This window comes from Clupea harengus, chromosome 14 (genome assembly GCF_900700415.2).
Source record: "Clupea harengus chromosome 14, Ch_v2.0.2, whole genome shotgun sequence".
Classification (NCBI taxonomy): domain Eukaryota; kingdom Metazoa; phylum Chordata; class Actinopteri; order Clupeiformes; family Clupeidae; genus Clupea; species Clupea harengus.
Window position 1 is genome coordinate 28,559,652 of NC_045165.1, and position 20,427 is coordinate 28,580,078.

Consider the following 20,427-nt stretch of genomic DNA (forward strand, 5'->3'; position numbering starts at 1 on the left):
CAATATGTAGAGTGAAAGGACAATGCCTTAGAGCAGTGGTTCTTAAACCTTTTTTGATTCTGTGAGTGCCTTTATTAAGATTCAAACTTTCATAGCTCAATATTACTGCAGCACTGTTGTTGACGCTCTTTGCCACTTCAGATGGTTTTATTTAAGAGAAGATGAGTAAAGTCCTTATCCAGGGTGCATGCCAGTGTTTGTGTAGTAGCTGCTCTTCTCCTAATGTTTCTATGACTATGTCTCTCCTGACATCTAATATCAAACACACCTGAAATGAATGTAATCCATACAATACACTATCCATAATGTGAACAATGAGTCAAACTAGTAAACCTGGATTTCCATTAATACAGACTTTTCAAGAGAATGTATTGACATGCCCGAATAAACTAATTAGATTCAACAAAGGATAAATGATTATAAAAATATGAAACTGTTTTATGATCTCACACTGACGGAGACAACTTGCGAGTAGTAAATACATGACTCTTTCGGTCAAAAATGATTGATGGCCTATTCTAATTTACGACCTAGCCATGAGTTATTGATTAAAAGCTTGTCATTCCAGTGATGTGGGAAGTGTGTGACGTGTGAGATGGATGACCGTGGCTCTGGTATGCATGCACGTGTGTGAAAGCTTGAAGTCGTCCCACTTTACAAGTGAACCAGCGACTTCCAGACCTCAAGTCTGACACCCTCCCAACTGAGCTAGGCCGGCTCATAGTATCCCTGTGCTGAGCGGTTTGTTTGTGGTAGGAACGTGGAATTGGAATTATTCTGGAATGCAGCAGAGCTAGCAAACTGTAAAATCTTGCGTAGTAGTAACGATGTGGATAGTCTGTCTACAGAGACTTCAAACTGTAACAGCTTGCGCAGTAGTAACGATGTGGATAGTCGGTCTACAGGAATTCTTCCTCTATTTACTTTCTTGTTCCCCCCAGACACATCTGACCAATGACTGGAGTGAACGTTCTCAAGTAGTTTGACGTGATGCTACCACAATTGATTTTGGTCAGGGCAGTTATTTCTACCGCTGATTTTGGTCCACTTGGATTAGATATTTATGTACATATATTTTTATATATCCTACGTAACTAAAATACTCAACTTTTTATGTACTACTATTTTTTTTTATTAAATACTACATTTTATATATTTTTATTCTTTTGCTGCTCCTGTTGTGAATTCCACACTTTGAAAAAATTAATTTTCTAAATAGTGAAAAAAGCCCCACCAAGAGCACCCCACAAGACTAGCCACCCCACTTTAAGATGCTCCATCTCAGTCATCTGGCGACGTCTTTACAACATGAAGGACAAGGAGATAACAGGGAGTTAATCAGCGGCTAAACTAGTAGAATGTCAACATGGTCATATAGAAATTCTGAACTCTGAAATGAAAATACTTTATTAATTAATTTGAGAACAAATAAAGAATGTCATAAAACAAATGAAAGGAAATGATCATTGTAAAGTTCTTTGGGGCGAATTTAGGCAGTGACATTTTTATGTGTGCCTCCAGTCAATCTTCTCATCCAAAATGGCATCAAGCGCTCCCTGAAGGAAAACAGAGATACATAATATATATTATATTATATATTACATACAACACACCACATAGGCATGCACGTGACTTGATGGAACAAGGAAATCAGCATTTTTGGAAAAACAAGCCACACAGATAATGTCGATGCCACTCGTACCCAAAACAAGAAGACTGTGGCTAAAGATGATCAATGATGTTGAGACCAAATGCATCCAAATTATTAAAATGGCAAAATACGACCAGTTAGTTCTTCATTAGCAAAAATAATTTTAGTTTAAAAAAAAAAAAATAATTAAAAAAAACACCCTTAAAGGGAAACTTTGGGATTTTTCATCATGGGCCCTATTTTTTTTAGATCTTTCTGGGTCCAAACTTTTACTGAGGACAATTAATGATAAAAAAAAAAGACACAGTGTTGAACTAGAACTTAATAGCCAGCAACTGCAAAACGGCTATAATGTGGCATGCAACGGTGTCAAAGTAAACCGCATTTTTCCACCACTCACAGGCTCATAATATAATTATGTGTGTCTGACTTCATGGAAAGGATCCATAGAGAGATAGACCTGTGTCTGTTTACCTCAATAACTGTAAAGAAACTTAACAGAAACTTACTATAGTTTTTCTTCAGTTTCATTACAGTTATTGAGGTAAACAGACCCAGGTCTATCTCCGTCCTCAGTAAAAGTTTGAAAAAGCTGTAAAAGATGTAAAAGGTTCCCTTTGAGGCTGTCTACTGTCTTGTTGCCTCTCAAGCGTCACAGGTTGTCCAAAATCAACCTGTTGGCAACCCCTTGTAAGTGGAAAGATGCCACACGTGTACTGCGGAAAACTCCACATCCTTTTTGCCAAAACCTTGCATGGGAAACATAGCGTATAGGTGAGAAGATGAAGGTAAATAGAACTGCAAGCAGCAGTAACAGGCAAGCAGTGTATGAACATTAGTTGCAGGAATCATGAATTGTGGTGTTTGTGACTGTAGGGTTAGGATATAATGAAAATAGAAAATAAAACATTTATGAATTGAGGTATCCATGACTTAAAAAATTCTTGGATTTGGACCTTCAACCTTTGAAGACAAATCACAAATTGTAAAACCCTCCCAGTCTCACTCGCCACACTGTCTCTGTCTTTCTCCCTCTTTACCTCTGTCCGGTTCTCTCTCTCTCCCCCCATCTTTCAATCTATCAGTCTTTACACAGCACCCTCTTTCTTTTTGCATTCCTTCACCACATTTCCTCATCAAGCTGAGTTATTGGCAGAGAATCATTTAGAAGAATAAGAAGAAAAGGCCTAGGCAGAACAATATAGTGCTTTGCTTTGCCACCTAGGAATATCAATATAGAGCTTCCCTTTCCAAGCACTATAATAATAACTAGATTAGCATGTTTCTGAAGGACATACCTGTGATTGTTAACAAAACATTTATAAATACACTTATTAACAAATATAAAGTAAACGATTATAAACTAAAAAAATATTGAATGCCTGTGCAGAGAGAGAGGGGGAGCTAGAGAAAAGCAAAGGCGTGTAAGTGCAGTGAAGATGGGGAAGGTGAGAAAGACAAACAGATAGAGAATGAGTGAAAGAGAAAGGGATGTTACTTAGCCCTGTACTAAAAGCAGTTTACTTAACTATAATGGGATTAATGAGAAAATATAATATATATATATTGCAGATTGACTGACTGGCCTATGCATTAGTATATTAAACACAACACAATATACGGTGGTAAGTTCAATGTCTTAAAAAGACTCAAATAGTATAGTGTTTTTGATAGGCAAACATAGGGAGAGAGAAATAAATGAATACATAAAAAAAGAGATACATAAACAGAGAAAGTGAGTGAGTGAAAGAGAGATAGAGAGAGGGAAAGAAATGTAAGAGATTGAGAAGTTAGCTGTTACGACCGAGAGAAAGAAATAGATCAGATAGACAGAAATAGAGAGTGAGTGAAAGAGTGAGTAAAAAAGAAAGATATTAAAGAGCAGAATAGATAGATAGATAGATGGATGGATGGGATTGAAAGAGTGAGAGAGTGAAGGAGAGAGACAGATATGGGTAAGTTAGATATTAGGATAGAAAGAAAGTGAGAAGATGGATAGATGAGGAGTAAGAGAGAGCAAGAGAGAGGGGGAGAGATAGAGTTAGCTGCAGAGACTGCAGCAGTGGCAGTTTACTGTTAACAATTAATCATTGACAGTTGTAGAACTCATTAAGTTTCCCCCATTCAATTCAATTGGAAGTTTATCTCAAATATTTTAACCCTTATGTGTCCGTGCATTCATTTTAAGGATGACCAAACGCCCTCATATCTCAGCTGTCCAATGGTGAATTTTACTTCTGAAAACGTCCTTGTAGTGCTGACAACATAAGCTACAATCTGATACATCCGAATACAAATTGTCCCATGAACCTCTTAACCAATCATAAGAGTCGTGATAAAATGATGTCATTCGAGTGCTTGCATTTGACGTGGACGGCCGGGAGCAATCTGAACTTCGTTGTTTAGTCATGAAAACTGGTTATTTGACAGTAATATGCTTTCTCCTAAGCGTCAACACTATGGCAAATTGGTGGACTGCACGTTTCTACCATCTGACTTGAAATAGGTGATAACTACACATTGAGATGAGTAAAATAGCATTGGTAAACATTATGTGAAATCACTGATTCTGTCAGAAATGTCCTTATTGCCTTTCATCAGGTAGTTATCTCAATAAGTAGTTCTACAAGGGATCTTTTTAGTGAACTGACTTGTTTGCTATCCACACTGCCTAAACAGTAACCAAGATATGAACCTTAGACGCCCTTAATGTAACATTTTACAGTGGTATGTTGTATTTTATTCATCTGTTATTGTATCAGTGATGCTTGAAAAAAATGATGCCAGTCAGGGAATGTGCGCGTCAGGGAGGATGTGTATACTCTTCTCTGACCCCATGTCTTTTCCTTCTTAAACTGAGGGACACAGACGCACTAGTTCCAATACCGTTACTTTGTGTTGTCGTTTAGGTAAAGAATCAGGGGGTGTACGTAAGTAAGTAACTAACTAATGTGAAACTAATAAGGAGCTAATGAGTAAGTAAAGTAACTAATACATAACTCATGTGGTTGGTGGGGTAGTCATGGTGGTGGCTATGACGATTGCTAGATTGTCATTATGGAATGTGGTTGCTAGGGTATCTGATGTGGCTGCTAAGGTGGTCATGGTGGTTGCTTTGGTAAATTAAGTGGTCGCTATGCCGGTTGCTAGGCAAGATTAGGTAAGATCCGTTTAGGGAAGGAGAGATCAAGCTGTAATGCAGCACAATTTGAAATTGTTACTTTAAATAGAAATCATTATTTCTAACTTTGATAGAAAATATAGTTGAGATATTTACAATGTTGCACCTAATTTGACAGATCAAACTTTTGAACGGTAGCTTGTGCCCAGAAACATCCCAAAAATCAGGCAAAACAAACGTCTGTTATTTGCACACACTTTCACTTTCGAGCGGTCATTAAATAGGTGATTTTCGCAAGACGTCTGAAATAAATCAGATTATGTCTTTTGCCCTATTATCAGACCCCATGATATTCAGGGAAATGAAAACGTGCACCAACAAACACACACACACACACACACACACACACACACACTGACCAGTTCCATCTTGGATTCTGCAACTGCCAGCCGAGCAAGAGGGAGGCTCTGTAGAAATGATCAAATGAGAATTATTAAGTAACCAACAGCACATGAGCCTTCAGAATCAGAGGTCAGAGGTACTCACAGGAGGGAGACCATAATAGGCTTGCAACTTTCTTTTCAGAGGATCCATCTCCTGCTTGAGCACAGAGAGTTGCTGGAAAAAAAACAAGAAAAAACATCGCACTATGAAACAGCATGCTATTGTCTGTAACCATGTAATGTGTATATGCATATTTTGGTTTGTGTGTATGTACCTCTGAAATCTCTTGGATACAATGATGGGTGAGAGACCAAGCAACGTCCCTGGAGGCTAACTTCTCCTAAAAGCAAAAAAGACGGTTTCATTAGTAACACAATAATGTTCAAATGTATCCACACATCATAGATGAAGCACAAATCTACATGCCTTGCATGATCACAGACATCACCTTACTATTCAAGTGTGTAAACACAGGTGCATTGGGGGTAAAATCCAAAGCGTTGAAAGTGCACTGGGGGTTTGTAGAAAGTTAAGCCAAGCGTATATGGCAAATAGTGGCAAATGCATAGTGCATAGTGTTGCTGTAGTCCTATGAGCCTTGCTGGTTGCTCCTAGCTAACGTTTTTTTAATGTAGAGATTCTGTTCCATTGATGAATATGCATTTCCTAACTTAATGTTAATTTTAGATACTTATTGTCAAATTTCTCTTACAAGTAATACACAATAAATACCTCAGCACTCCGAACTCTTGAAGACATTTCTTGGTATTTATTCTCCATGAAGTTCTTATTCAGCAGCCTCTCTTCTGTCTCCATAAACTCCACCTCCTGAGCCTTCTGTAACTTTGATATATTTCTGCACACAAACATGGAAACACATATTTACGGGGCAGACACACACATCCCCAAATGGGTTCTTCCTAGGTCCATACTACACCCTTCCATCAAGTTTCATGAAAATCAGGCTGGTAGTTTTTGCACAATCTTGCTGACAAACAAACAGACAGACAAACCCCACTGAAAAATATAACTTTGGCGGAGGTAATAAAAGCTTTTAGAATGCATATGTAAAATGAAAGACAAGGAGCTAGCCCTCAGGTATTTTCTCGAGATCTAATCTGACCCCCATTGAAAATGTTTGGACACCCCTGGCGTAGAGCAAACACTGCATGTCATCAGAAACACACATGAAACATGAAGCATGGTGGTGATCGTATCATGCTCTATGGATGCTTCTCTGCCGCAGGCCATGGAAGACTTGTTACGGTAAAATGAATGCAGCAAGATATAGGAAAATCCTGGAGGAAAACCTGACGCAGTCTGCAAGACAACTGTGTATTGACTTCTAGCAAGACCATGACCCCAAGCATACAGCCAAAGCTACACACAAACGGTGTAACAACAGCAGTAGAAGAGTCCACACCTCTGTGTAAGTCATCAGTAACTAAGGCTACAGACTATACCCACCATTAACTGTCTTTCACAGATGAAACATGCATAGACAATGCTGTGGGGTTTTAGTGTCTAACCTCAAAATCTGATTCGTGAAAACGCCCATCACCCGCAACAACTGACCAATCCATGTCGCAGGTGAGCTTGGTTAATACCCGTTCAGTCAACAATAAATCATTTATTTTAATACGCATGGGGCAAACCCCTCCTTTTCTTCAGAAATCAGTCATGGAGTGTTATGAAAGGTTGGGACCCAGAAATGATATCTTGAAACTTGGAAAAGGATTGCACTGAAATAGGACCCAAACTGATTCTTCAGCGCTGAAAGGTGATCAGCAGCTGATTTTTAATTTGCATGGCTTCATGCTGTCATTTGCCAGCACCTCGGCACACAAAACACACTGAGGACGTTGCTCAGTCGTGCCAGTGACAGTAAAAACCAAACTGCAAATAGCAGTGTGTTTGTATGTGTGGCTGTGAACAACTTGCACACGAATAATGGATAAGGCTGTGCTAGGCAATGGTTCCTGACTAAACATATTGTACACAATGTAGACAGGGACAGCACAGAATAGTATTCAAGTGGTGGTGTTTTATTTGTTGCAACACGGTGGATGATCAAAAAATGTAAAGGTAGGTGTTAAGGAGAAAATGGCTAGCTGCAGTTGGAAGAAGTTAGGGTTCCATGGCAATGTTCCGAAGGCCCATTATTCTGACAGCCCGCTGTTCCGAAATTGTGAGCACAGCAACGTGAACCACTATAGCCCACATGCACATCCTACTTTTATGATTGCCAACGCATGCATGCTTTGTCAGTGCTTGACAAGATCTGCGTAATGTCCTGCGACAAACTGCCGGTGATTTTCTTCGCATGAGTGGTACCCCATATTCAAAACCAGAGTAGGCTAAGTTAACAAATATTGCCTAGGAAAAGATATATGCGTGATAGCCCGGTGAGCGTCTCCGCTGCGCAAACTAAATGCTGTGTGTGTTTTGTGCCACTTAAAATATTTCTAAATTTCGCCAGGAGGACTAAGCTATCGGGCTTTCGGAACACTGAACCGTCCCCGAAGTTAGCTAGCTAGAAGGCTGCTCTAGGGGCTACAAGCTTTTTTAATAGACTGTGGAGCAAATTACTCCTTACAATAGGCTACGAATAGACATACTGCAAGTGCAGTTAGGTATTACTAAGGAGTGAGTCTTTAAAAAGACTGTTTATAAAGCAATGAATATCTCAATGATAAAGCAAACAAGAGAAATCGAACAAACTCTGCAGAGTGTCATCTCAATTTCAGAAACACATTCTCGAACATTTTCTGAAGTGTCTTCTGAAATGTTTTCCTACGGACTTCGGAAGACCAACGTCAGAAAGATCTCTGATCTTTGATTCATGAACAAGGAGGATTCTTAAACTGAACGCGCGTTCTCGTGCACCTGGATTTGCATAAAGGGTTGTTTTTTCCGAAGACGACCTTTGAGAAGCCTACTATCCCATGACATCTGTGGGCGTGGTTGTCGTTGGTTTGTTTATTTACCCGGTCTTGTTATCCACATAGGGTTAGCGAGCATGGCGGAGGCACCACGAAAGAGGGCGAAAAACTACAGTTTCCATCCAGAATGGGAGGAGGAATTCATCTTTACCTTGGTAAAAGACAAGAGTGTGTGTATGTTGTGCCACCAGCCACAGGCACTGTCTAAGCGAGGGAATTTGGAGCGGCACCACAACACTAACCATCCGAAATTCAAAGACTGCTATCCACCAAAGAGCAATCGCGCGCCAAGAAAGTTCAAGAGTGGAGTTGAAGGCTCAGCAGTCGCTTTTCTCAAAACCCACTTCTCAAAGTAAGGCTGCAACTGAAGCATAATTTCGTATTAGCCACCTTTTTGCTAAACACAAGAAGCCTTTTACAGATGGGGATTTATTTAAGGAAGCAATGACCGTCACCGCAGAAACTGTTTGCAGCAACTTCAAAAACCTGGAGGACATAAAAGCTGCATTCCGTGCTGTACCGCTTGGTCCTGCAACAGTGACACGAAGGGTCGAGTTACTGTCAGAGAACGTTGGTCAACAGGTGTTGAAGGACTTGTCACTCTGTGAATATTTTTCACTGCAGTTTGATGAATCGCTGGATGTAATGGACACGGCTCAGCTTGTTGTATTTGTCAGAATTGCTTTCCAGGACTTTACAACGAAGGAGGACTTCCTCACTCTTCTCCATTTAAAGCAGAGAACGAGAGGTGAGGATATCTACAATGTGTTTAAAAGCTATGTCCGTGAAAATAACATCACCATTCATAAACTGGTGGCAATCACTACTATACGCTAGTTTTATTAGCACCGTGCCGTAATGATCCGGATTTCCCCGACTTCATGAAGTACCACTGTGTGATTCATCAGCAAGCCTTGGCTGGGAAAGTTGTGGACTTTTCTCATGTTATGAAACTGGTGGCAGGGGTTAAAGCAAAAGAAAATCCTGAGCCTGAACTTTTTTTGGTGTGTGGGTGAATGGGGGGGGGGGGGGGGCATCGTCCCGTGGCGTGGACACATTCGCAAACAAAAACACAAACAAAACAAAAAATACATTTAGAAATGAATGATTGCAGATTATGGTGATACTTTTGAAACTGTAATCCCAAGAAAGGTCAGCAATACTACTCCACCTCACTACAATATGGTACTAACACATGTAGCATTTACGATTTCTTTTGATATCAAGTTTTGCTGCTAAGCTTTGTCCTTGAAAGGTTACAAGATGACCTACAATCCCAAGGTGACATGTTATAAGGGTATGTGAAATTCAGTCAGAAGAAGAAGATTTGATTTGGAAGCATTTAATTGAGGATATATGAAAAAGGACAGCGATTCACTTTTTAAACCGTTGAACTGTAGATAATAATGTAGTTTTATATTGCAACATTTCCATAATTACTTTGTTCAAAAGAAATAATCGTGAATTAAATACTAGGAAATTAATACAAAATATATCAATAAAATAAATAACAAGCAAAACATTAAAATGTTACAAGAACTGGTAACTTAAATGTTGGGAAATAAATACAAAACAGGACTTTGTCCATGTTCTTGTTGGTGGCTTCGTCGACATTTAAGGAAAACATGCCGTTTTTTTAGCTTTTCCGAAATACGTCTTTTAATCTCTGGTGTTATGCCGTGTGTGTTAAAATAGCTGGCATGCTGATTGGATATCGACAGTTTAGTCAAAGCAATTGTCTTCAGCTATTTTTTGGCAGAAATTCACCACGGGTTGGGCATGCCTGAAAGACAGATCTTGCTATGCGATGAACGTGCACACGCGTATTTTCAGGTCACACACACGGTCAGTTATTGATGCTGGTACATTAGCTGTGGTTGTTGCTCCCGGTAACGGCGTTGTGTGTTGGAGAGCACAAACGGCTGCTCTATGAGCAGGGTCTAACTCATGACGTGGAAGCACTTTTTTCCGGGTCGTTGCATATAGTATCTTTTTCGAGCACAAAGTGCAGAAGCAAGCACCTGCTTTCATAACTTCTTAGTTACACCAGCTACCAAAAGGCTTACTGTCCTTCCCTATCTCTTCAATCCATGCCCAGCGCCATTTATTTTTCAATCCTTTATCAACTAGGAGGGCATCTTCCCCAGGATTCATGAACTTACTCTCCATCCTACTCTCCTTCGGTGACATCTCTCTACTCGGGCATCTACGCAGCATAGGCAGAGCGATAGAGAAAAGTCTGTGTTTGAAGCACATTTTCCCAAGACCCGCCCCAATCTACTTTTCTGATTGGCTAATAAATGTTATTTTGAGAGCGGGAGAGTTGTTCTCCTTTCATTTCATTGGCAGACGAACTCATAAACTCGAAAGTGATGGTGATGATATCGAGACGTGTTTTTATTTTTTTTATAAGACTTTTTTCCGCAGCCAAACGCCGCACGCCGGAAATCCGGCACGGTGCCGGAATACTTTAATCCATGTGGTGGTCAAAGTGGTAAACTCGATTCGAGCAAAAGCGCTTCGGCATCGGTTATTCAAGGCGTTATTGGATGAGCGTGATTCCGCGTATGGAGACCTGCTTCTACATGCTGATGTCCGGTGGTTGAGTCGCGGCAAAGTGCTGCAGCGATTTGTTGACTTGCTGCCTGAGATAAAGGCGTTTCTGTCGAAAAGGAACGAGGAACTATCAACTGATGCGTGGCTACTTGACCTGGGGTTTCTGACAGACCTAACGGCAAAACTGAACTCACTCAACAACGAGCTCCAGGGAAAAGGCCGGCACCTGCCCCACATGATAAGCGCAGTGAATGCGCTCAAGGCCAAACTCTGTGTCTGGACCACACAGCTTAAGAAAGGGAGGCTGACACACTTTACCAACCTGGAGAAAATGTCAGTCCATCAAAACGATTTTCACCCTGAGCAGTACTGTGTGCACCTGGACAAACTGGCAGCAGAGTTCAGTCGACATTTTGGTGAGTTAGACGTCATGGAGGATATTGCTGCATTTGTTTCAAACCCATTCCTGCCTATTGATACAGAGGAGGTTGCAGCCAAATTCCAGAAAGCATTTGCTTTGCCAGGTGGAGTAGACATGGAGATGCTTGATATGCAAAATGACATTGAGCTGAGCGCCAGGTCAAGGGACAGTGACTTTTGGGGACTTGTCAGCCGAGAGAAGTTTCCTCTCCTCCGTGCATGTGCACTAAAAGTGAGTGCCTACTTTGGATCAACCTACTTCTGTGAAATGGCATTTTCACAGATGAAAATCACCAAATCTAAGTACAGGAGCCGGCTTACTGACAGACACCTCACAGACTGCCTCAGACTGGCTGTCTGTGCTTATGAGCCGAACTACAAGGCACTCACAGACAGTGTTCAGTCACAGCCACCAGACTGACTTTAGTCACATGAGAAATTTGTCAGTGTTCAGTTGATAAATAAAACAGTTCAGTATCCAGCCTGCTCATTGCAAATGTGTTTTTTCTTGTTCATAATCTGTTTTTGTGTTGCACTGAAATTAAGTAATTTAGTGTGTTCTTGGTCTCGTCAATTTGAAAGCTGGACCAAAGTGTTTGATTTCATTCAATTACAATTAGGCCAAATAAAAAGTTAAGTTGTAAGTACAGTCTGGAGTCGGACAGTCTTTTTCTCTCAACGCCTCAATAGGTAGATCTTGCCTGTCACCAAGGCAGAGGTCGGTGATCTTGGGCCTAAAAAGGTTGGCTTTCATGTGCTTTTGGTCTGGGGTTTACTCAAGTCCACTTTTTCATTTTTTCTTCTTTTATTGAGTTGTATTGTTTTGGTGTTTTATTCTGCTCTATTATCCACATTAATGCTTATCTGGTTTTCTTTTCTTTTTATCCATCCTTTTTTGACCACTTTTAGAGTTTTCTTGCTTATGTTCAATTTTATTTATCTTAAACATTTCCTTTTCCTGATAGGTTTTAGCTTTTGCTAATCTGTCTTTTCTCTTATTATTTCACTTTTAGTTTATATATATATTTATATATTTTTAGTTTATATTTATTGTAAATTGATTAACCTGAACTAGAAAGCACTTTAGTACTTCCTGTTGTGTTTTAAATGTGCTATATAAAAGAATGTGGCTTGACTTGAAAATGCTACTGGTGCTTGAGGTTTTCCTCTCAGCTTGTGTTTGACCAATAAACATCAATTATTACAAGGCCCACGCGGCAGTTTCAGGACCGTGGAGTAGGTGCTAAAATTGCCCCAAAGGAGATCCACAAGTTACAGCAGTAGGACAAATCTGTGGAAAATGTAACAACCTGACATGCTAACAGTAAGGGAAGGGTGATACCAGTCTTAGTTAAAAGGAAATACTTACTTAAGTAAACACTTTTGAGAATTCAGAACCTCAGTCCTCTTCTCTTCCAAGTTGCGCATTTTCTTCTGCAGCTCCCTATTTTCCTGTTCCTCCTCCAGAAGCACCTTAGTTTCATTATTAGTAGTAGCCAAAAAGCTGCCCGGAAACAGAAGACAACAGTGCTGGCCAACTTCCTTTGGCTGACCCAGAAACTTCAGAATAAAATATAGCTAAATAAAACACATCTATCTCAAAGCTTAATTTCCTTGGTGTGTGTTTTACCTGGCCAGTTTTGTGTCCTTCATTTTAAATCCTATAGCCATACATTCCAATGAATTCAGACAGCGGCTCATAGGTTTCAGTATCTCACTGGAAGCATCTTCACCCAATGCAGAGTGAAGCACCTTTTGATGGTAGGCTCCTGACAAGAAGAAGAAATAAAGTCAGCCAGCTCAGAAAAAGCTTGACATTTGTCATTGACAATCAATCACAAAAACTGAAAGATTTGACAATGCTTCTAACGATCTAAATAACATGAAATTACTAACTGGTAATGTCTAACACTCCTTTTAAATTCAAATGCACAAGGTAATTCAGGTTTGTTCCAGCCACAAACGTAATATCTTCCTACAAACGTAGTAACAGTGGCCTACCAAACATAATAAAGTAGATTTGTTAAATTGTTAGAATATAGATCTGATCTGTTTGATCAGTTAAAACAACTCTCCAATTGACACTAGAAATGCATTTTAGCAGGGAAATGCTAATATGATTGCCCTTGTCCTACGAAAGAAAGGTTTGACTCTCTTATCACCTGTTGGATGAGCAACAAATACCATCAAACAAAGCACAGGGCAGCTATTCTCGAACACCAATGATCCACCCACATTATAGCACATGTAGGCACAAATGAGTTACCGTATTTTTCGGACTATAAGCCGCTACTTTTTTCCCACGCTTTGAACCTCGCGGCTTAAACAACGATGCGGCTAATTTATGGATTATGATACCTGTGACTGTATACGGTGGCTTTGTGTTTACGGTGGCTTTGTGGAGCTAGGATGCTAGCATGGATGCAGCCGCATGGATGCTTAGCTCCACGCGATTTCTCAGTATCTCTCAATAACTTAACTAATGTCAAAATAACCACAGTCTACCAGCGTAGACAGAACACAACTCAAAACACTTTAGAAAATAAAATAAAAGTTTACAACAATACAAATCCAGTCTTCAAGTTCTTTAGCTCACTGGTTTCAAACTAGCGTCTGTCTTCAATCTAACGTTCTAGCTTCTGATTGACTCTTGCGACTGTGCGCTCTTAAAGCAACAGTGCACTTATCTAACTGGCAAAACAAACTATTGTATTAGTTTTGATATTCATTTTAGCCTGTGTAAAGTTAATTTGTTTCAATGTTGCGGTAGGCACCTGCGGCTTATAGACAAGTGCGGCTTATTTATGTTAAAAATAATTATTTTTAAAAAATTTAGTGGGTGAGGCTTATATTCAGGTGCGCTCAATAGTCCGGAAATTACGGTAATTGTGTGCAATGCACCTTACTGAGATCTAGGACGAACTCAATCACTTTGTTGCTCTGAAGAATGTGTGTTGTCGTTGCCTTCTCTCCACAGCAAAAGATGACAATCAAGATTCTTTTCATTAATGGTACCTCGGTAGGGGAATGACCTACCTAGTGCTATTCGGTTGTTTCACAAAGATTCACCTTTTAAGATCTCATCAGTCATCATAATGTATTACAATTACAATTGTAAATACAATTTGTATAATATAATAGTTGATATTTTTGGTAATTTCACTATAATGTGATATACAATACTGTATCAAATTCGAATTTGTTTTGTAGGTCACTGGACAAAAGCGTCCTCTAAATACCATAATCATTTTCATGCTTTGTGGCTCAACAGCACAGCTGATATTACTTAAAGTAACACTATGCAACAATTTGACACTTTTTGAGGTATGGTTTTATAGGCAACTAGTTTTGGTACGATCCTCAAATTCATTTGTATAGCATATGGTCATGTGAAGGACAGATAAACACCTGTGTCTTCCCTACTACAGGATATGCCCTATGTAGTTCTGTGTACCGGGCTGGAACACCCTACAAAAATGGAAGAAAAGCTTTCACACGCATAACATTGCCAGCTATACTGCCAAAAGTCACCAGTTAGTGTGTTGGCAAACTTATATCAGTGTTAGCTGGGCTGTTGGTGGTGTTTGCAAGGTTTTAGCATGCCTTTTAGGTAGGGTGACCAGATTTGAGTTTGTGAAAAAGAGGACACTTCGTCGCGGGGGAGGGGGCGGGGTAGTGTATATTGGATCTGGCCCGCGGGGCATACAGATGGTCCGCCCCCTCCCCCTTGACGAAGTTGACATGCAGATGTCATGTGCTCTTGTAAATAATGCAACTACTGGAAGCGGCAAGGTGCTCAGTGTTGCCAGATGGAAATGGCGTATCGTACCAAATGCTCTAATCGTATTCGGAGGATAATTATCGTGCAATTATCTGGCAACACTGAGAGGGCGGTCGACCAATGACAGTTCTCTCTACAGTCAGAGCTCACGCAAAAAGGTGGAACATAAGGGAGATAACCTTTCCAAAACTTGTAAGGGCGTAAACAGTAGTTTGTGAAAGACCCAGAGAAACACAAATATCCGACAGGGCAAAATCGCGGACGATTTTGGAATCCCTGCCAGACGCATTTTTTAGGTCTCGAAAAGAGGACATGTCTGGGTAAATGAGGACGTCTGGTCACCCTACTTTAAGTAGTCAGCTTACTAGTTTTGGAACAGAACTCTGTATTACTGCTTTAAATAATACATACATTTTATGAAGGCTATCTGTTGGTGTATTTGTGTCTTGTTTTGTTAAATAGCAAATTCAAATCCTAATGTAGCAAATTCAAAACTTATTTAGGCTTAAAACCTCTCTTGCTTATTGGATTTCATAATTGTACCTCTATACACTTACAGTGTTGGTGTGTAAGTCATAGCCTAATGCTGCAACGGTTAAGCCAGTGTTTCTCAAACTATAAGCCAGGGGGCGGTCTGTGACAAGGATATTGCTGGATAATTTATCGCTGACCGACAAATAGGCTGAAAAAAACAAACGTTTAGCGATGCACTTGCTAATAAGGCGTCATCAAACATAGAGGCATGTAGGATGGTGTAGTTGTCATAAGACATGGGGGGACAGTGGCCTCTTTTTATTAGTTTAGCATGAGCACTCATGCAATTTGTGTGCGCTCTAAGAAACAGAGACCACTCTAGCTGCAGTGAACCTTGTTAGTAATATTTAATAATGAGCACTTATTACGCTAATGTCTCAGTTTTTTTAAATAAGTAGCCTTTAATAAATTAGCCTGTTAAAAAGCATACTATGTACTAGCATAACATGATAATCATTCCTTGCAATAAATTAGCCTTCATGATAAACCAATCTGAATGTGATGGCAACTCTACATTCATACATATTGTGGTCATTTGAGCCAGTGATGTTTTGCATTTTCAAATATGTTACCTATCTTTGAGAAATGCCATTTGTGATGGCGTGCTTATAATGGCTAATTTACCGAAGTAGTCCAGTTATGTACAATGCAGTATGACTGTTTCTGCTGTTTGCTGTTTATTGCAGTTTTGCAGCATTTCACTTGGTTAACCTATGCTGTCTAATCTAAAATAAGTCATTTATCCAGCCTGATTTGAGACAATTAAGCTAGCTTTACAGGCTGCGTGCTAGATAACAGTTAGTTGCTAACTGGGAGACAAAATATCACCTAGCTTTAGCTGCTAGCAATCTCAAAAGCCTCAATGCTGATGCTTCTCTTACAAAACACACCACAAATTTGACATCAAATCATCTTCATTTGTCCCAACACGCATTTGATTTGAAAGTGAACAACCTACAAGAGTTTAATTGTTGTGTGAGGTGGTGGTCATCAAGTTGTTCTCGTGAGAAGTGTGTTGCGTCGTACCAGGTGTCGCGCCCTGTCCACCAAAGTTACACAGTGCAATACCAGGTGTGCTGTGGCAGTGGCACAGAAGCCATTATCCGTATTAAAAGTCAATGTACCACCAAAATGATTTTGAAGCTGTTATTTTAAGGTAAAATTGTTACATTATGTTGCTTTAAACGGCACACTAGAACAATATATGCTACCCGGGAGAACTGCATCCCGGGTACCTGCGGTACTGTAGAAAAATAGTATGGCATCGACTTGGTACAGAAGTATTAGTTCTCATGACATCCCTAGTGGGGGAAGAAATAGGGAATAGGGAATACATTCTTTATTTAAAGGATGAAGAGAGTATTTTTCATTTCGCTTCAACCTTTGGTGCAGGACGAAGAAAGCTCATTTATGTGGCCTCTACTTTCACCAAAGCACCAATTGTCAAAACTACAACATGGATGGATAACACGTGATCACAAACATCCCCCCAATCAGCTCCTGTTACAGAAATACAAAATTGACCCTTTAAAGCCCTAACACACATCCGTACCCACGACCCACTCACTTACCAACACACAGTATATTCAAAAATAATGGAATTACTCTTTAAGAGAAAGTGCGTGTTTATGTAATTGTTTAAAATGTATAAACATCTGTATTAATGTATAAATGCCTCAAATGTATAAACTTTTCTCTATTTTGTTGTTTTTATACAGTCTTTGCTGTAGTGTGTTATTTTATGGGTAGTTGTGGGCACTACAACTGAAGTGGAAGAAAGAAATAATAAACTTGTTGCAGTGTGTGGGCCAGAGCAAATGATGTCAGCTTTCAGTGTGGGACTAGTTTTGTGCTGGGGACACGGACAGAAGTGGGCCAGAACTGAAGCAAGGACGTGGCCCAGAGGTGGGCCAGACAAAGTTTGCGATCTGGGAGGCATGTTTGCCCTGCCCTTTCCTATTGTAGGGATTGTGTTAACTGAAAAGTACATACTATGGATTAATACTAATCGAATAATGTTCAATGATGTGTTTTCTGGATGATTTGCACTGATAACAGTATTGGGCGTTATGTATGTGTTCTCAAAACATAGGTTATATTTGAAATGCTAATAAAACATATCTGTAAAAGAGGTAAATAGAAATGTACCAGAACGCACTCGAAACAAGTCAACGTTAAAATCAGTGTGCGAATCGTCGGGATGACGGCACTTGCAGTATTGACCGCCAGATGTCGCGATAGAAAAGGGTGTTAATAGCTTCAAAGCTCCAAACCACTTTTGTTATAAAAGCGTCACTGTTTACAAAAGCTTCCCTTGGCATATCCCTACAGATTTGTGCCACGTTTTTATAACAAGGTTCAAAGTCTCTTACCGTCTGCCTTACACTCGCCAGTTTTCTGTTTTATGTCCTCCACCAACCGACCAATCTCTCGGCCTCGTTGCTCACTGTCCTTTGATAGCTTGTACAGGACGTCAACAGTGCGCATATTCACTTCAAACCATGCCACTTGTGTTTCTTCGAGCACCACTTTGAGCCACTCGCTTACCTGTCAACGTAAAAAAAAAAAAAAAAAATTCAAAAGCAAGCTCACTCTTTTATTTGACATATTACTTCGAACGGCTGACATTAACATCTATCGAAGACAAAACAAAGGCGAAAGTAACATTACGCACAAACCTCTTTGTTTTTTTCGCACATCCTGGTGCTTCTTGAATATAAACGAGTTACCGAATACTTTGAATTAAACAAAACTTCCTTCACAAAATTCCAAACTACCAGACACTCCCGCCACCAAAACTTCTTCTTCTGTTGAGTTTATTGACAACTTACAACCCTTAGTATATTACCGCCATCTGCTGGACTGAGGTGTGAACACTTTTGTGGGTTTGAAAAATGATAAATGAAAATGTTATTACTTGGGGTCTGAGACACAACTATTTACCCCAATTAAAAAAAAAAAAGTAAAATATTTAAAAATAGCCCCAGGTTGATGTTTTCCTATAAACCACAAATGTAGGCTTCTATGCCCTACACAAAGTCGTGTCAAAAAGGTTTTCTCTTGTTGACTCCAATCATTTATTTACTTCCTTACCAGCTCTACAGAGGGGAACTATTTCATCCAATTTGAAAGCTTGTTTTCTAAGTGCATCTTGTGTTTCATTTATCTTAATGGCAACCCATGTCAGTTCTATGTTCTGTTGACTAGAGATTTGTTTAATTTAAAAGGTGTTGCCTATATATGTAGACCTCATACTCTACAATAAGCTGATGAAGAGTCTATAAACAAATGACAATATTGTCAGGTCTAACCACTTCTGCCCACTTCATCTACAGAAAACAACGCTAGGTCATACAGTGTCCTCTTTTTGACAACATTATATTCAAGGATGTAAACTGCTGCTCCGTGTTGGACTATTTTCTTTGTTTCCATTTTAACTATTGGCATACAAAATAACCAAGGGGGAATTGCTGGCTGGTTTGTTACAGAATACAATTGATTCAACCAAAACGACCGGGTACTGTCAGTGCTCTCGCCTGGACTTTGACATTTTTGCATTGGACATTCTGTGCATTGTCCTGCCGTGTGCATTTGTTTTCCGTTTTTTTATTGACATGTGCTTCTGTTTATGTGCTCTTGTCCATGCCCCTCACCTGGGGGGTATTCCTCGTACGTGGTTCAACTAAGTCGATCAAATGTCCTATTTGAAATTAACGCGATGATTGAGGACAAGCTATCTTGGTTCCTCCAAGGCTGATCCGCGCTCAAACAATGTCGTTAATTCGAACCAGACTTCACTTATCAGGGTAATTGCGCGTGCCCGTCCTACTTCGAAAGGGGGAAGCGTTGATCACCAAAACCATGATTTTCTAACGGTAAAATGACTACTAAACTTAAAGAAAGAGCTTCCCTTTTCTCCGCTGGCGAGCAGGAGATGGTAATAAACCATTATGAAGAATACAAGACCATAATCATGGCAAAATCCATCACCGCTGCGAGAGTAATTATAGATCTTGCAGCATGATCTTGGTTAAAACAACCCGATTTAATGCAAATTCAGTTGAATTTTAACCCTGCACTGTGCATTCCTCCATCACATGCACAGATCATTTCCCAGCATCCTGAACACTACAGCAGGGCTATTGAGGCCACACTACTGAATTTGCGCCCAACTGGCTCACCTCTGATGCTCACAGCCAATGTCTATTGGAAGAGATTTCTGAATGTTCTTTGCCCAGCATACACACCTCCCACCATATATGCTTTATCTACTAATTTGCTGGATGGAGAGTTCAACAGAGTGCAAGCAAAGGTCAAGCAAACCATTGACAAAGCAGACTGCATTGCAGTCATCTCTGATGGGTGGTCGAATGCCTGGGGGCAAGGAATTATCAACTACATCGTCTCCACCCCTCGGCCAGTATTCTACAAGAGCACAGACACAAAGGACAACAGACACACAGGCCCCTACATTGCTGATGAGCTGAAAGCAGTCATCAATGACCTTGGACCGGAAAAGGTTTTTGCACTTACTGACAATGCTGCAAACATGAAGGCTGCTTGGGCAAAAGTGGGCATAGGGAATACATTTTATTCAACATTCATGTTTTTTGTTGTTCAATGAAAGAATCCATTAAAGTTCTACTCACAAACTGTAGAGTATGGACATTTATAACAGGACAGTGTATACAAAGAACTTGAAATATAGCCAAGCAGCGGTTCTCAGGGTCCAAGCCACCTTTCATTAAGTGTGAACCTTTACATCACAGGCATGTATTGGCTGCTGAATTTTTTTGAATGGCCGTTAGTAACAATTTTGTTAAGCAAGCCAAACAAAACTGGTACATCAAAAAAAAAAGGTAACATCTGCCTAAAAATTATACCCACTTACGGGCCACACCCTAGTATTAACTGCAGGACTGCAGAAAGTCTACAAAATGAATGTATAAACCTTGGTTAATAGTTTACCTGTCTGACC

At 40.0% G+C, this 20,427-nt stretch overlaps 1 protein-coding gene across 1 annotated transcript; it reads right to left on the reverse strand.

Annotated features, from left to right (window-relative positions):
- Positions 1–1,389: 1,389 nt before the first annotated feature.
- haus1 (HAUS augmin-like complex, subunit 1) lies at positions 1,390–18,559 on the reverse strand. The gene is made up of 9 exons (XM_012838064.3): positions 18,128–18,559; positions 17,822–17,996; positions 12,765–12,903; positions 12,504–12,638; positions 5,949–6,072; positions 5,491–5,556; positions 5,319–5,390; positions 5,192–5,239; positions 1,390–1,556 (listed from the first exon to the last, which is right to left on the reverse strand). Exons 1-9 carry the CDS (start codon positions 18,146–18,148, stop codon positions 1,506–1,508), a joined length of 831 nt encoding a protein of 276 aa, XP_012693518.2. The 5' UTR covers positions 18,149–18,559; the 3' UTR covers positions 1,390–1,505.
- Between the last annotated feature and the right edge of the window lie 1,868 nt (positions 18,560–20,427).

Excerpts from the sequence above, each read along its gene's own strand:
- haus1 (XM_012838064.3), bottom strand. The coding sequence starts at position 18,148 with ATGTGCGAAAAAAACAAAGAG. Across the intron at positions 5,557-5,948 it reads CAAGAGTTCGGAGTGCTGAG|GAGAAGTTAGCCTCCAGGGA; the intron begins GTATTTATTGTG and ends TTTTGCTTTTAG. Across the intron at positions 5,391-5,490 it reads GTATCCAAGAGATTTCAGAG|CAACTCTCTGTGCTCAAGCA; the intron begins GTACATACACAC and ends TTTTTTTTCCAG.